This window comes from Eleutherodactylus coqui, chromosome 8 (assembly GCF_035609145.1).
Source record: "Eleutherodactylus coqui strain aEleCoq1 chromosome 8, aEleCoq1.hap1, whole genome shotgun sequence".
Lineage (NCBI taxonomy): Eukaryota > Metazoa > Chordata > Amphibia > Anura > Eleutherodactylidae > Eleutherodactylus > Eleutherodactylus coqui.
The window spans coordinates 8,206,708-8,225,331 of NC_089844.1; the positions used below are offsets into that span (position 1 = coordinate 8,206,708).

At 52.4% G+C, this 18,624-nt stretch overlaps 1 protein-coding gene across 1 annotated transcript in view; it reads left to right on the top strand.

The window, feature by feature from the left end:
• THSD7B (thrombospondin type 1 domain containing 7B) overlaps positions 1–18,624 on the top strand; it is a 543,321-nt gene that overhangs the window by 510,945 nt on the left and 13,752 nt on the right. The window contains exons 21-23 of the mRNA XM_066575161.1: positions 3,908–4,067; positions 9,663–9,836; positions 11,390–11,485. Coding sequence (XP_066431258.1) covers positions 3,908–4,067; positions 9,663–9,836; positions 11,390–11,485 — 430 coding nt within the window. The remainder of the gene's footprint in view (positions 1–3,907; positions 4,068–9,662; positions 9,837–11,389; positions 11,486–18,624) is intronic.

An 18,624-nucleotide genomic window follows, 5' to 3' on the forward strand; every position in this document is an offset into this window, starting at 1 on the left:
CCGATTAGACGCGCTTGCGCAGTCCGGTCTTCTCCCTTCTGAATGGGGCCGCTCGTGCTGGAGAGCGGCTCCTCGTAGCTCCGCCCCGTCACGTGTGCCGATTCCAGCCAATCAGGAGGCTGGAATCGGCAATGGACCGCACAAAAGAGCTGCGGTCCACCGAGGGTGAAGATCCCGGCGGCCATCTTCACAAGGTAAGTAAGAAGTCACCGGAGCGCGGGGATTCGGGTAAGTGCTATTCGTTTTTTTTTTTTTTTAACCCCTGCATCGGGTTTGTCTCGCACCGAACGGGGGGGCTATTGAAAAAAAAAAAAAACGTTTCGGCGCGGGACAACCCCTTTAAGGCTTGGGGCGCCCCTGCATGTAAATGTTCAGTGGTCCCCAGAATGAATTCTGCTGGTGGGCTCCAGACACCGCCGTTTGACATGGAGTCTGATCTACTGCAAATCGCTATTCATCGGCCTCCCCGCACCCGACTCTCCCCGTCCACTCCACACTAAACGCAGCAGCCAGACTCCTCTTCTTACCAGACGCTTCTCAGATGCCTCTGCACTATACCAGTCACTGCATTGGCTGCCCATCCACTACAGAACTCAATTCACACTCCTCACCCACAGAGCTCTCCATGTCGCCGCGCCACCATACATCACCTCCCTCCTGTCCACACATCACCCAGCCTACACTCCACTGTATATCGCTTCCCTCCTAACCATACATCACCCAGCCCGCACACTCCAATCCGCTAACACACTCAGACTAGAGGCTCCCCTAATCCGAACCTTACATGCTCGCCTACAGGACTTCACCAGAGCTGCACCCATTCTATGGAATGCTCTACCCCAAGGCATCTAGACAATCCCCGACGCACGAAACTTCAGACGCGCCTTAAAAACACACCTCTTCAGGGAGGCATGCCAAATTCCCTGACCTAGTTCCCCCACCCTCCCTAGGGCTTCCCACACCTTCCACCCTGCCTATGGCATACAACCTCTACCCCTGCACCTCCTTACTGCCCCACCCCGTTTGCTTTCTAATAACTGATTTCCACATGTAATTCCCATACTGCCTGTGTCCCCTGTGCCTCATCTTCCCCCTGGTACCTTCTGTATCACCCCCCCCCCCCTGCCCTTGGGGGGGAATGCTAATAACTTCCATTTTTAATACGTTGATTCTTGATCTCAAACATATCGGCTACTGCGAGCCGGAATAGTAAGAGACTCGCTAATAAGTGGCACTTTTGTGGCTTAGAAGTTGTATGTAGTCAATAGTCTGTTACATTTGCTGGCCGGTGTTGTGCGAGGGCGCAGCCCCTAATGATCCCCCTTTCTTCTTGCTGCTGGTTAGTTAAATCCCTCTAAGTAACAACTTCCCGTAGAACGCCGAAGGATTGTGTGCGATAATGTAGAAATAATGAATCCGGCTAAGAATAACTTCTGAGGCCTCATTAGTCCTAAAATGCTTCTATTTTTACAAACGGGATTATTTTAATGGTTTTGTTCTTGTTTCCGTGTGTCCTCCCCCCCCCCCCCCCCCCCTCACATCGCTCCTCGCCGCCGGAATATAGATTGGCCAACCTGCCGTTTCTTACGGATAATGAATTGCTTCCTCGTTTACGAGTCTCCCTTTTTTCCCCACTTTTTCCCTCTGACACTTGTCAGAATAATAAATGTAAATGCTGCCGACGTCTTACATCTCAGGGAGGGTTGTGGAAAGTCAATATTATGCAGTAGCCATAGAATTAATACTGCGCTCACAGGGGGGCCAAAAAGTGAGTTATTATCCTCCGTCTGAGCAAATCTTGGGGATTTTTTACTAGAAAATGATGCGTTCTGTGGGGATTAGATTCCTTGTAGATAAAGATGTTCTAATGAGTATATCCTCCCACGACCTTTTATTGTCTGCTTATAGCAGTCCTCTGCATAAACAGTGGAGTCACTGTGTACATACATCACTGCTCCTGAGTTACATCCTGTATTATACTCCAGAGCTGCACTCACTATTCTGCTGGTGGAGTCACTGTGTACATACATTACTTATCCTGTACTGATCCTGAGTTACATCCTGTATTATACTCCAGAGCTGCACTCACTATTCTGCTGGTGGAGTCACTGTGTACATACATTACTTATCCTGTACTGATCCTGATTTACATCCTGTATTATACCCCAGAGCTGTACTCACTATTCTGCTGGTGGAGTCACTGTGTACATACATTACTTATCCTGTACTGCTCCTGAGTTACATCCTGTATTATACTCTAGAGCTGCACTCACTATTCTGCTGGTGGAGTCACTGTGTACATACATTACTTATCCTGTACTGCTCCTGAGTTACATCCTGTATTATACTGCAGAGCTGTACTCACTATTCTGCTGGTGGAGTCACTGTGTACATACATTACTTATCCTGTACTGCTCCTGAGTTACATCCTGTATTATACTGCAGAGCTGCACTCACTATTCTGCTGCTGGAGTCACTGTGTACATACATTACTTATCCTGTACTGATGCTGAGTTACATCCTGTATTATACTGCAGAGCTGCACTCACTATTCTGCTGCTGGAGTCACTGTATTGGACATGCTGGAGAGGCCTCCAACAACAGAGCGGCCAGTAATATACAGTAAGAATACCCTGCTGGATGTCTTCTGACATCGGAAGCTGTACAGCCTTCAATCAGAATGTCTTCAGACGTCAGACAGTGGATTGGAAAGGATTTAACCAAATTACTAACGGTTGTTCAACACTTAGACACAAGAACATTAAGTGTAATTCTGCGGTATCTTCATACAATTTAACCCCTTAGTGGCAACCCATACGTGTTTTCATGCCTGGGCTTTAATCTACAGGGTCAGAGCCGGATTCTGCTGCGGGCTCCTGTATCTGGCTCTGCCGTGTGCAGGCCGCCTTATGGACTTATTCTATGTTAAAGGGACAATTGTCAGATTTCCGAATTTTGTCCTGGTCATCACATACTCCGGACCGCTCACAATCCATACTCCGTCACTCCATCATATTTGAATAAAAACACAATTTAATGACAAATTCTAAAATACAATGTAAACAACTATAATTTGTTCGCCTGCGAGCCGTCAGCGGAACACGTGTAATGTGACGAACCCACAACATCCTGGAACCGCTGATATTGACAAAGTGTCAGCAAGGACTTAAGTGGAGGACTAACGGCACAGAGGAAGAAGCGAAATGCGCTTGTAAACACGTCTGGAAGACAAGTTATAATAGCGTAACTTTTACATAACCGGCCGCCATCATAGTCTTGTCTCGCAGCAGAATCCCCTGCATACAAGTGGAACTACAGGACTCAGCCAGCTCTTGGGGTGCCGCCTACTGCGCCCGCTCTACAATCACACCTGTTATGGGGGATTCTCTCGTAGACACTGTAGAAAGATTAGCGGTTCCAGGATGTTGTGGACACGGAGTATGGATTGTGAGCGGCGCGGTCCGAGTACATGACTTACCTCTCTATTATTTTCTCTCTTTTTGTTCTCTTCTGTATGTTTCTATCTATTGCTGACCCTTCTTAGAAAAAAGCTTTAAACTTTTATTAGTCGTCCTTGAATGCCTGAAGCGATTTGTAACCCCCAAGTGTGTTAGTTGCATGTTGGCTGGTGGGGACAGAGGTGGCTGACCTGTCAAAAGTGGTCAGCGGGAGCAGTGAGGGGTGTTGGGCCATGCTAGGGCATGCAGGGGGCGATTTGGGCTCCATCTTGCACCAGTGGAAGTGGACCCTGCGGTCTGCCCCAGGGGCCACATGTCACAGGTTGGTGATTGTCAGACCCATAAAACCTTGTTACCATGGGCAACTATTGCTCCTCCGATCACCCAATGTCGCCAATGATCTGCAGCATTGAGCAGGTGACAATCATTACCTCTGTTGATCTTTGCAGAACGGTCAGTGTGGAGAAGGACTTAAGACCCGGAACCTGACATGTCTGGTGCACAACGCAACAACCTCCATGCTGAAGCTACAGGTAGACCCAAAATTCTGTGGTCAACTGCCAAGAGAGGAAAGTGCGCTGAGTCTGCCCTGCTACGTGCCGTGTCCAGGTACCGTCCCAACCTGACCTTATCATAACACAACATAGCTACCAGATAGAATTGTGAAACACATTACATTACATTGGAAGCACACAGAAAGGGATGAAGTTGGATTTTATTCCCATTTTCTGATGTTGGCCGCCTTTGCCCTTCATAACTGCAGTCCCCCTCCAAGGCCACTTCCCACCAGATACCATAGATGTGTGGAGAGATTTGGCTGCATTCCTGGAGGAGCCTCAGACATTTATGGGGGATGATGGGTGTGTTGGGCGCACGGATACAGCGTTCTAGTTCATCCCGCTCGATGGGATTGAGATCTGGACTTTGGACGCCCAATGAAGTCTGCAGACGTTCTGCTCCTCCACCCTGCGTGCCATATGATATGGCACTCATCATGGTGGTGGAGACACGGAGCTGTACCGGAGTATTACCACAGGGGAGGTGATGCCACATTGTCCGGGATGTCTCTGTACCCATTGATGGTGAGGGTGGACTTCACTATAACCAATGGTCCTAGTCCTTCCAGCAGGTGACTGTCCCCCACCGACTTTTATTGTCAGCTCTACACCTGGTAAAATCCCCCCACCAGACCCCATTGTCAGTTGTACACCTGGTGACATCCCCCCACCAGACCCCGTTGTCAGCTCTACACCTGGTGACATCCCCCCACCAGACCCCGTTGTCAGCTCTACACCTGGTGACATCCCCCCGCCAGACCCTATTGTCAGCTCTACACCTGATGACATCCCACCACCAGACATTGTTGTCCGATCTACACCTGGTGATATCCCACTACCAGACCCCATTGTCAGCTCTACACCTGGTGACATCCCCCCACCAGACCCCATTGTCAGCTCTACACCTGGTGACATCCCCCCACCAGACCCTATTGTCAGCTCTACACCTGGTGACATCCCACCACCAGACCCCATTGTCAGCTATACACCTGGTGACATCCCACCACTAGACCCTATTGTCAGGTCTACACCTGGTGACATCCCACCACCAGACCCCGTTGTCGGCTCTACTCCTGGTGACATCCCCCCACCAGACCCTGTTGTCAGCTCTACACCTGGTGACATCCACCCATCAGACCCCATTGTGAGCTCTACTCCTGGTGATATCCCCCACCAGACCCTGTTGTCAGCTCTACACCTGGTTACATCCCCCCACCAGACACCGTTGTCCGCTCTACACCTGGTGACATCCCACCACCAGACCCCGTTGTCAGCTCTACACCTGGTGACATCCCCCCACCAGACCCCGTTGTCAGCTCTACACCTGATGACATCCCACCACCAGACCCCGTTGTCAGCTCTACACCTGGTGATATCCCTCAACCAGACCCTGTTGTCAGCTCTACACCTGGTGACATCCCACCACCAGACCCCGTTGTCAGCTCTACACCTGGTGACATCCCCCCACCATACCCCATTGTCAGCTCTACACCTGGTGACATCCCCCACCACCAGACCCCGTTGTCCGCTCTACACCTGGTGACATCCCACCACCAGACCCCATTGTCAGCTCTACACCTGGTGACATCCCACCACCAGACCCTGTTGTCAGCTCTACATCTGGTGACATCCCACCACCAGACCCCGTTGTCAGCCCTATACCTGGTGACATCCCCACCACCACCAGACCCCGTTGTCAGCTCTACATAACTGGTGACATCCCCCCACCAGACCCCATTGTCAGCTCTACACCTGGTGACATCCCCCCGCCAGACCCCGTTGTTAGCTGTACACCTGGTGACATCCCACCACCAGACCCCGTTGTCAGCTCTACACCTGGTGACATCCCACCACCAGACCCCGTTGTCAGCTCTACACCTGATGACATCCCCCCACCAGACCCCGTTGTCAGCTCTACACCTGGTGACATCCCACCACCAGACCCCGTTGTCAGCTCTACACCTGGTGACATCCCACCACCAGACCCCGTTGTCAGCTCTACACCTGGTGACATCCCACCACCAGACCCTGTTGTCAGCTCTACATCTGGTGACATCCCACCACCAGACCCCGTTGTCAGCGCTATACCTGGTGACATCCCCACCACCACCAGACCCCGTTGTCAGCTCTACACAACTGGTGACATCCCCCCACCAGACCCCATTGTCAGCTCTACACCTGGTGACATCCCCCCGCCAGACCCCGTTGTTAGCTGTGCACCTAGTGACATCCCCCCGCCAGACCCCGTTGATAGCTATACACCTGGTGACATCCCCCCGCCAGACCCCGTTGTTAGCTGTACACCTGGTGACATCCCCCCGCCAGACCCCGTTGTTAGCTGTACACCTGATGACATCCCACCACCAGACCCTGTTGTCAGCTCTGCACCTGGTGACATCCCCCCACCAGACCCTGTTGTCAGCTCTACACCTGGTGACATCCCACCACCAGACCCCGTTGTCAGCTCTACACCTGGTGACATCCCACCACCAGACCCTGTTGTCAGCTCTACATCTGGTGACATCCCACCACCAGACCCCGTTGTCAGCGCTATACCTGGTGACATCCCCACCACCACCAGACCCCGTTGTCAGCTCTACACAACTGGTGACATCCCCCCACCAGACCCCATTGTCAGCTCTACACCTGGTGACATCCCCCCGCCAGACCCCGTTGTTAGCTGTACACCTGGTGACATCCCCCCGCCAGACCCCGTTGTCAGCTCTACACCTGGTGACATCCCCCCGCCAGACCCCGTTGTTAGCTGTACACCTGGTGACATCCCCCCGCCAGACCCCTTTGTTAGCTGTACACCTGGTGACATCCCCCCGCCAGACCCCGTTGTTAGCTGTACACCTGGTGACATCCCACCACCAGACCCTGTTGTCAGCTCTGCACCTGGTGACATCCCCCCACCAGACCCTGTTGCCAGCTCTACACCTGGTGACATCCCCCCACCAGACCCCGTTGTCAGCTCTACACCTGGTGACATCCCCCCGCCAGACCCTATTGTCAGCTCTACACCTGATGACATCCCACCACCAGACATTGTTGTCCGATCTACACCTGGTGATATCCCACTACCAGACCCCATTGTCAGCTCTACACCTGGTGACATCCCCCCACCAGACCCCATTGTCAGCTCTACACCTGGTGACATCCCCCCACCAGACCCTATTGTCAGCTCTACACCTGGTGACATCCCACCACCAGACCCCATTGTCAGCTATACACCTGGTGACATCCCACCACTAGACCCTATTGTCAGCTCTACATCTGGTGACATCCCACCACCAGACCCCGTTGTCGGCTCTACTCCTGGTGACATCCCCCCACCAGACCCTGTTGTCAGCTCTACACCTGGTTACATCCACCCATCAGACCCCATTGTGAGCTCTACTGCTGGTGACATCCCCCACCAGACCCTGTTGTCAGCTCTACACCTGGTTACATCCCCTCACCAGACACCGTTGTCCGCTCTACACCTGGTGACATCCCACCACCAGACCCCGTTGTCAGCTCTACACCTGGTGACATCCCCCCACCAGACCCCGTTGTCAGCTCTACACCTGGTGACATCCCACCACCAGACCCCGTTGTCAGCTCTACACCTGGTGACATCCCACCACCAGACCCCGTTGTCAGCTCTACACCTGGTGACATCCCTCAACCAGACCCTGTTGTCAGCTCTACACCTGGTGACATCCCACCACCAGACCCCGTTGTCAGCTCTACACCTGGTGACATCCCCCCACCAGACCCCATTGTCAGCTCTACACCTGGTGACATCCCCCACCACCAGACCCCGTTGTCAGCTCTACACCTGGTGACATCCCCCCACCAGACCCCATTGTCAGCTCTACACCTGGTGACATCCCCCACCACCAGACCCCGTTGTCCGCTCTACACCTGGTGACATCCCACCACCAGACCCCATTGTCAGCTCTACACCTGGTGACATCCCCCCACCAGACCCCGTTGTCAGCTCTACACCTGGTGACATCCCACCACCAGACCCCGTTGTCCGCTCTACACCTGGTGACATCCCACCACCAGACCCTGTTGTCAGCTCTACATCTGGTGACATCCCACCACCAGACCCCGTTGTCAGCGCTATACCTGGTGACATCCCCACCACCACCAGACCCCGTTGTCAGCTCTACACCTGGTGACATCCCCCCACCAGACCCCATTGTCAGCTCTACACCTGGTGACATCCCCCCGCCAGACCCCGTTGTTAGCTGTACACCTGGTGACATCCCACCACCAGACCCTGTTGTCAGCTCTACACCTGGTGACATCCCACCACCAGACCCCGTTGTCAGCTCTACACCTGATGACATCCCCCCACCAGACCCCGTTGTCAGCTCTACACCTGGTGACATCCCACCACCAGACCCCGTTGTCAGCTCTACACCTGGTGACATCCCACCACCAGACCCCGTTGTCAGCTCTACACCTGGTGACATACCACCACCAGACCCTGTTGTCAGCTCTACACCTGGTGACATCCCCCCACCAGACTCCATTGTCAGCTCTACACCTGGTGACATCCACCCATCAGACCCCATTGTGAGCTCTACTCCTGGTGACATCCCCCACCAGACCCCGTTGTCAGCTCTACACCTGGTGACATCCCCCCACCAGACCCCATTGTCAGCTCTACACCTGGTGACATCCCACCACCAGACCCCGTTGTCAGCTCTACACCTGGTGACATCCCCCCACCAGACCCCATTGTCAGCTCTACACCTGGTGACATCCCCCACCACCAGACCCCGTTGTCCGCTCTACACCTGGTCACATCCCCCCGCCAGACCCCGTTGTCAGCTCTACACCTGGTGACATCCCACCACCAGACCCCGTTGTCAGCTCTACACCTGGTGACATCCCTCCACCAGACCCGGTTGTCAGCTCTACACCTGGTGACATCCCACCACCAGACCCCGTTGTCAGCTCTACACCTGGCGACATCCCCCCACCAGACCCCGTTGTCAGCTCTACACCTGGTGACATCCCCCCACCAGACCCCATTGTCAGCTCTACACCTGGTGACATCTGATGGTTTCTGTACTGGGGTCTCCTGTGTGATCCTCTCCTTTAGGGCTCATGTCCACTAGAAAAATAGAATTCGCAAATCCATGTGTTTTTCTGTGGGTGAGATCTGCAGTCAGATTTGCCCATAGGGAATCATTGGTCCCCACGGTCAATTAACTTGAACTTAACACCCGGATGTGATTTAATTTAATTTGCAGATTTTACAGCCTGCCCCCTTCTACTGTGGATCGCGTGCGGATGGGCTTCACTGACCTCATTGTTAATATCCCCCTCAAACCATAGAAAATCTAATTAATGGTGGCCCGCAGTGCATCTGCTGTGGAAATCCGCGCGGGTCGTATTTTTCTAGGGGACATGATGTCTTATACCTAACGCTCACACATCACCTGCCCGCAGCGGACTGCCGGGGGGCCAATACTTCTGTCAGGACAGTGTAGTGTATGAAGTGTCTGCTCCCCCATACATGACGATCTGCTGCTCTTGTCCGTCCCCAGAGCTGGGCGCGGGTCACATCCCCGGTCTATTATTACATGATCGTCTGCAGCGAGGGGTGTCACGTTTTAATCCCCCCGGGGGGCTTGTGTTCCAGGTGACTGTCATCTGACAGAATGGTCGCAGTGGAGCTCCTGCCAGGTGGCCTGCATCGACGGACGCAGCTTCGAAACTAGTGGCCGCCAAACTCGATCGAGAACCTTCATCGTACAATCCCATGAGAACCAGGAGAGCTGCCCGAAGCCAGCGATGGAGACTCGGCAATGCACAGGTTAATGTTCCCAGAGTTCACCCTTCAGCGCAGCTTCTGTGTTCTGTATGAGGGCAGACAGTATGGCCGCCGCAGGGGAGGTATATAGGGCCGTACACCATGCAAAGGCGTCTTAACCCTGAAGGACGTTACCATTTTTTGGGATTTTTATTTCCACTTTTGAAAAGTCATAACTTTATTTCTCTGGCGCGGCGGGCGGACGGACGGGGGCTGTTATTGTGCGGCGAGCTGCAGTTGGTAGCATTTTTGGGTGCATATGATGTATTGTAGAACTTTCATTTTTTTGGAGCAGGGAGAAAAATAAACACCAAGGCCCCTGCCCACGGCCGGGTGGCATGCTGACTGCGGAATATCGCAGCGCAATCAGGCCCGGCGCCCCCAGGGACCCCATACTCACCACTCCAGATCCGCGGCGGGAGTCTTTGCCAGCGAGCCGGCGCGATTTCCGCAGCGACAATCCGTCCGTGGGGCTGAGCCTCATCATCTGCCACTGTTGGTTTTTCTCTTACAGCATTAATCGCGCAGCATAAATAACAAGATACGTTTTTTTCTGCAAGTTGTAACGATTCCGACATCAAAATAAGATTTTTTTTTAGGTTTTTCCACTTTTGCTCAATAAAAACTCCTTTTTTGGGGGAAATATGTATTTTTTTGCATTGCCGCGTTCACAGTCCTAGAACGTTTCTCATTTCCCACGGACGGCGCTCCGGAGGGCTCGCTGTTTGCGTCATGGGCTGTAGTTCTTATTGGTATAATTTTGGGGTACATTCGGCTTTTTGGATCCATTTTATTTTGTGTTTTTTGAACTGACCATAAGAAGCCTTCAGTCTTTTTTTCTCTCCGTAGCATTCGCTGTGCAGGGTAAAACGTGTTCGACTTACTGCGCCGAATGTTACGGATGCAACATTACCAAACCTGGGGCTTCTCACTTTTCCTTTTTTTTTTTCAAACAAAGCGGGCAATGTGCGCAAAAGTTTTTTTTTAGCATTTTTATTATGATTTTTATTTTTTACGTTTTTTCTGTCCCATAGGGGACTTGAACCCGCCATGCTGCGTTCCCTCTGACAATACCATTATTGCTATCTATAGTGATGGCAGGCCATGGCCACCCATCAGCCCTCAGCGACGGCATGGTGGCGGACCGATGACCCCCTCCCCCGCCTTCGTTGTGTTTTTTAAAGGCATTTAAAGTTGTCATAGTATTTATTGCCACAATTTCCAGCGAGGCCGACTTGGCAGCGAGCGGGCGCAGCTGAGCGGCAGAACTTGGCAGTAATAGCGGCTGGCACACATTGCAGCTCGTCTCTCGGCCTCACTTAGCGTTTATTAATAATCCAGGAATCGGCTCCGCTGTGGAGGCTTCGCACCTCTTTGGCTCCGGCATCATATTTGCTCGGCTCCACTGATATTACATTTCCTATTCCCGAGACGGAGGCTGTCAGTTCCATCTAATGCAAGTAATTAGTCGGCGACAGCTGAGGGTTTCCCGCTTGGGGATCCATATAATGCGCAGGTGACTGCGGGGAGTTGTGACGCCGCTTGTGTCTTCGCAGGAGGAAGGTGTTTCCGATACTCGTGGAGGATGAGCCCCTGGATGGATAATAAGCGGACGGTCTGGTGCCAGCGCTCGGATGGCGTGAACGTCACAGGTAGCCGCGGCTGACTGCTCTCCGTATATCATCTGTACTTTGGCGCTATTTATTACCATCTCGCTTCTAATCATTTCTTAATGTCTGGCCTCTGAGGGTGCAGATAGAAGCCCTCATGCGCCCGCCGCTGCCTCTCTGGGCACGGCTGCTGTCAGGCTCACAGTCATTAGTCAGATGAAGTGATGACCTGGAAAATTGCTGATCTCTGGAGCCTAATGGATGCTGAGCTCTTAGATGCTGTATGCAGGTAGATGTAGCCGGCAGGAAGCAGCAAGAGCGACAACGTTATACGGTGTATACACTGACTAAACGTTGCATAAGAAACATACTCCACCAAACCTCGCGGCTCACAAGTCACCGGCTGAAGGGGTGGAGAGCGGTAAGATGCCGGCGGATGTTGGGATTCTTTTCAGTAAGAGCAGCCGAGTCATCTTGTGGATATGATACATTTTAAAGCCTAACAAAAATGATGTTGTTGCAAGCTTTCGGACCTTCCGGATCCTTCCTCAGGTATAATGAGGTCTGAAAGCTCGCACCTTTTGTGTTTGGCGGGTCTTGCATGATGGCGCTCAGATGGGCGATGGAGGCCGTTACCAATGTACTCCCCTGACATGACTCCGCAGGGAGCTGCAGGACATTTTACCAGCGTCTGACTTCTTTCCATACAACAGTTAACATTATGTTGCACTACTGATTGTCCTTCACCAAATAAATAGCAATTAACCCATTAATCCCTGACTACGTCTGACTACATCTGACTACCAGTACTCTCGGTACCACAGGTTTACTCCTTCTATACAGACTTGGCTCATACGCCTTTCATTGAATGCTACGACTGCAGCACTGAGAGTCTCTCTATTCTCGGCCGTTTTCCTTCTCTCTTCGCACCTCCCGAACTCTCGGTTCTTCTCCGTTTTACAGTCGTTTTGGGCACTGCTTTCTCTTGGCCTCCCCCCCCCCCCCACCCCCCCCCCCCCCCCCCCGGCTCTCCTCCGGTTGCCTTCCCTCCTTTGTAAAGCAGCACTTATCAAGCACCAGGCCTTTCAGTATTGGCTGTCCACATCTGACTTTGGCTCTGGTCCATCTCACGGCAGTTCTTTCTCTCTCCGGTGTCAACCACCGGCATACAGATGCCAACTACTGTTTGTCACGACACTCTCTGTAAAGCAAGGAGCTCTCGCCATGTCGTGGCCGCAGTGACTCGCTTGCACTCTACTTTCTCTTCATCCGTACTGCACAGACCTCGACAACAGGGAACGGAGTGACTCCACCCAGCGACGCCAGATCCCACATACTCCAGCATGCAGATATGGCTGCAGCAGAATGACTCCACCCAACGACGCCAGATCCCACATACTCCAGCATGCAGATATGGCTGCAGCAGAATGACTCCACCCAGCGACGCCAGATCCCACATACTCCAGCATGCAGATATGGCTGCAGCAGAATGACTCCACCCAGCGACGCCAGATCCCACATACTCCAGCATGCAGATATGGCTGCAGCAGAATGACTCCACCCAGCGACGCCAGATCCCACATACTCCAGCATGCAGATATGGCTGCAGCAGAATGACTCCACCCAGCGACGCCAGATCCCACATACTCCAGCATGCAGATATGGCTGCAGCAGAATGACTCCACCCAGCGACGCCAGATCCCACATACTCCAGCATGCAGATATGGCTGCAGCAGAATGACTCCACCCAGCGACGCCAGATCCCACATACTCCAGCATGCAGATATGGCTGCAGCAGAATGACTCCACCCAGCGACGCCAGATCCCACATACTCCAGCATGCAGATATGGCTGCAGCAGAATGACTCCACCCAGCGACGCCAGATCCCACATACTCCAGCATGCAGATATGGCTGCAGCAGAATTACTCCACCCAGCGACGCCAGATCCCACATACTCCAGCATGCAGATATGGCTGCAGCAGAATGACTCCACCCAGTGACGCCAGATCCCACATACTCCAGCATGCAGATATGGCTGCAGCAGAATGACTCCACCAAGCGACGCCAGATCCCACATACTCCAGCATGCAGATATGGCTGCAGCAGAATGACTCCACCCAGCGACGCCAGATCCCACATACTCCAGCATGCAGATATGGCTGCAGCAGAATGACTCCACCCAGTGACGCCAGATCCCACATACTCCAGCATGCAGATATGGCTGCAGCAAAATGACTCCACCCAGCGACGCCAGATCCCACATACTACAGCATGCAGATATGGCTGCAGCAGAATGACTCCACCCAGCGACACCAGATCCCACATACTCCAGCATGCAGATATGGCTGCAGCAAAATGACTCCACCCAGGGACGCCAGATCCCACATACTCCAGCATGCAGATATGGCTGCAGCTTCTGCTGCTCTTAGTTTTGCCTCTGCCACTTTAAGTACTGCATCAGTGACTAACATGGTGCGTAGAACGAGGCCCTTTGGTGCCGGTCTTATTCCTCTCCTCTATTCCCTAATGCAAGGCTGTGTCAGTGCAGATGTCACAGGTAAGGCCTCCAACTGACAGCCGCCTCACTGCCCGGGGGCGGGGCTTAATGCAGCAGCTGTCAGAGCTGCCTGGGCCATAGCTCTGTGGATGGAGTGTGGAGCACTCTGTCCACCACTCTCCACTAGACAGGCACTGGATTTGTCTTGAGGACAACCTCCCTGATATACAGGGGCTTTGTGTTCTGACCAACAGCATCCTCCGTATCGTCTACGGCCCCCCGGCTACTATTACCGTCCTTGGTCAGTGCCTTGCTACCCCGGCTCTAGGGAGGCTCTGGCACATCTCAGTCCTTCCTCTCACCTCCAACAAGGTCCCAAACAAACTTCACCCATCACACTAAGTCTTTCTTTGAACCCATCTGTCACTCTCTAGCCGGAGGTCACCTCACCGCCATGTTGTCTGGTCAGACATCTTTATCTGCCAACATATTATTTGTGTCAAGAGGGGAGAGAGACTTCTTGTTGGGCTGCACCGGTGTACGTGGTGAGCGCTCTCCTATCTGGCCCCGCTTAGCACCATAGTAGGGCTTGTCCCTTGCCAGGGGTTGAGTACCCTCCATGTTGCATGCGCCGCTCTAAACCAAAGTAAGAGCCGCTGTTGACCATATACAAGGTCCCCACCATCTCTGATGTCACTGGTGACGTGGAACTAGATCACCAATGGCACAGTGGCACAAGTGATTCTACGGCCGCGTCATTAAGGGGTCAGAGCTTCATAGTGACCCAACCCGTAAAAGGGGGCCGGGGCCTGTTCAGAGCGCCAGTGCTGCTCATCCTTGATAAAGGAGTCATTCCCTTATAAATGCCCCATAACGGTGCCAGTGGCAGCAATAGGTGTCCCTTAAAGGCACAACTGGAGGCACCAGAGCTATAATGCAGAATGCGCACTAAGACCCCCAGCGTCACACTAGGACCCACAATGTCACACTAGGACCCCCCACATCACTTTAGGACCCTCAACTTCACACTAGGACCCCCAATGTCACACTATGAACCCCAATGTCACACTAGGGCTCTTAATGTCACACTAGGACCCACAATGTCACACTAGGACCCTCAACTTCACACAAGGACCCCCAGTGTCACACTTTGAACCTCAATGTCACACTCGGACCCCCAATGTCTCCTGCCAACTGTCTTGTATGTGGCTTCACATATGACCTGGTAAAAGTGCCGGCAGCTGCAGCGTCTCTTTAACAGGGTGAGCCAAAATGACCCAGTCACAACCAGCTACCCAGAGCGACCCTATAATGGTGCCAGTCGCAGACCCCATAACTGCATGGTACGCCAAAGTTTCCCCCTACAGCCGCCAGTAAGCCGTGTTGTCGGTGCTTAGAGGGCTCCGAACGTCACAAGACTCTTCCGCTGCCCCTCCTGCTAACAGTAAGCCTCGGCTAACAGCGTCCAGGAAATTAGCATCTCTGAATATTCCAGCCGTTATCGGCTGCCAGGCGCCATTATTAACGAGTTCTGATTCAAGTGGGAAAACATGAAAGCAAAAAATACATAAAAACAAGGAAACAAGATGAAAATCTGCTAACAAAACCACCGTTTACAGCACAACTCCAGGGCGGAGACGTCAGATAAGACTTGTGGCACAAACAAAGAATTAGGGAGAATTTACAACAAGACGCGGGTTACAGAGCGTGTAATCCCGGATGAGAGCGGCAGCGAGTCAGTTAGCGCTGCACGTCCCTTTAAAGTGCTTCTCTGGATGATCCCGAGCGGTTAGAAAGGTCTCTTGACAATAAACTGGGACTCCCAGAACTGTAATCTGTGGCAAGAGCTGACTGTGCAATTCCCTGCAGCTCCCCCGCAGGAGAAGTGAAGCATTACATGGTGCCTATTCATATCAGTGGTTTGTCTGTGTAGTGCTGGACAGTTCGGGTCCTCCAGGCAGAGACCTCCGGTTATACCCCAGCCTTCTCTTACATGCAGCGACTAAACTGCAATATAAACTATTGAATATTTAACCCCTTCCGGCTGCAGGATGTAAATGTACGACCTAACTGGGAAGCAGTCCTACCCTGCCAGGCACACAGTCGGCATGTAAAGGGTTCACAGAGGGAGGGTGCTTCCTCTATGATGTCATCGGCCCTCTGCTATGTAAGCGCGGAGGGACGGTGGGTTGCTGTGTCAACCTAATGCCAGACAATGGTGTGCAGAAGTACTGTAATGTATTATCATGCTGATCATAGCATCGCAGGTTCAAGTCCTCTACTGGAAAAGAAAAAAAAGTTTCTAAAAAAAGTAATAAAACCTTTTTTGTGCACTTTCCCATTTTTGTTAACCCCTTAATAACACAGGACATAAGGCTACATCCTGCATGTTCAGGCTGTGTATGGAGGGAGATCGTGGGTTGATCCCTCTCCATGCACTTTCTTACAGCCGGCCCCCGCCCACACAGCTCCGATAAGTCGTGCGGCTCTGAGGAGCTCTTAACCCTTTAAATGCCACTATCAATTATGAAAGGCGGTGTCAAGGTTGTGCGGCGGAGGTGTCAAGGTTGTGCGGTGGAGGTGTCAAGGCTGTGCGGTGGAGGTGTCGGCGGTGCGACAGAGGTGTTCAGCAGTGAGGCGGAGGTGTTGAGCGGTGTGGCAAAGGTGTTGGCGGTGCAGCAGAGATGTTGAGCCTGTGTGGCGGAGGTGTCGAGGTGGTGCGGCGGAGGTATCTAAGGTGTGGCAGAGATGTTGGGCTGTGGGGAAGAGGTGTCAGCGGTGCGGCGTAGGTGTCGGGGCTGGGCGGCGGAGTTGTCGGGCTGGGCGACGGAGTTGTCGGGCTGGGCGGCGGAGTTGTCGGGCTGGGCGGCGGAGTTGTCGGGGGTGGGCGGCGGAGTTGACGGGGCTGGGCGGCGGAGTTGTCGGGCTGGGCGGCGGAGTTGTCGGGGCTGGGCGGCGGAGTTGTCGGGGCTGGCGGCGGAGTTGTTGGGGCTGCGCGGCGGAGGTGTCGGGGCTGGGCGGCAGAGTTGTCGGGCTGGGTGGCGGAGTTGTTGGGCTGGGCGGCAGAGTTGTCGGGGCTGGCGGCGGAGTTGTCGGGGCTGTGCTGCAGAGGAGTTGGGCTGTGTGGTGGATAGCAATATTTGATGGATAGACAGCAGCACGTCCGCAAGATCACAAAGGCGTACTTAGGCCACTGGTGCACGATCCCAGAAGTAGATCCGGACCTCAGGATCCCAGCATAGACTTTGGCATAGATTCGATAGACAGATCCGCGCTCACGGGTTTTTCATCTTAAAAGCGAATAATCTTTATTCCTCAGCATATAAACTGCATTGCTGCAACGTCTTGATCCTATATGGATCTTTCTCAAGCATGTCACTGTACATCTGAGATCTGGGAGCAGATTAGTAAGTACAGAATGGAACTCAATAAGATCACCTTCAGTGGCCGTCCGAACAAAGAATACATCATCTATATACCTCCACCAAGTGGTATATATTTGTGTTTCCTCAATATGTGCCAAGAAAACATTAGCATAACCTGGGGCCATGTTAGACCCCATGGCCGTACCTCGCCTTTGGCCGTATACCTCACCATTGTATATGGAAACATGTTTAGTCAGAATATCCTCCAGCAGCCCCAAGGGGAGAGAGCTGAGAATTGGATAGTTGAGATCTCACCAAATGCCATCTAACGGATTCCAAACCACGATTGTGGTCAGTAATCGTGTAAATGGACCCGACATCGAAGGACCCGACAAGAGTCAGCGTCTACCTGTAAATCCTGGTATTTGTTAAACTCCGCCGTGTCACCAAAGTGCGACCCGCTCCCCTCAACAAATGGCTTGAAAATCCTATCCAAAAATTTGGAGGCATTACCAAATAGGGAGCCACGAGCGGAGAGTATTGGTGGACCTGGAGGGTTATTAAGGTCCTTGTGTACCTTAGACAGTGTATACAAAATCCGTATAATTGGGAACTTAGAACATAGATATTATCAATAATGGAATTGTATAACGCCTCCTTCAGATCTACTCTGAGTTGTTTTTGATATTTCGCTGTAGGATTTATCACTAGAGGTTCATAAACTTCAATGTCACAAAGTTGAGATAAGATTTCTTCATGATATTTACTGGTGTCCATTACTACAACTCCTCCCCCTTGTCTGCAGGGCGTATTGTAATGGCCGAGTCATCACCAAGTGATCTCAAGACCATTCCTTCAGCCCTAGTGAGGTCAGAGCCCAGATTCCTACTTGCAGCACGTCTCAATTTATTGATATCACTGATTCTTAAAGGTTTCAATGGCAGCTTCATTGGTCACAGGTGGAAATGTACTCTTGGCCCGTAAGCCGAGCTCCTTAGATGTAAAACACCCCTTAGGGCCCATAGAGGTGGCAATCTGTGAAGGGAATATGTTAGTATCAGAAAAGAAATGTTTCAAACTCCGAAAAAGTGTCTACAGTCTGGGTCAATTCTAAACCAATCTGGTCCAGATTTGGGACAAAATGTTAGTCCTTGTGAAAGTCCTTTTAATTCAGCAGATGTCAAAGTCCTAGAAGAAATGTAAATAACCAAAGAATGGTCAGCATCAGTCTCACCACTTAGCTTTTCGGTCCCGCTCCCGACCGTGTAAGTATCCTCCTGTTCTCTCTCTCGTATTTGGTGGTGTTTGCGACCGCCT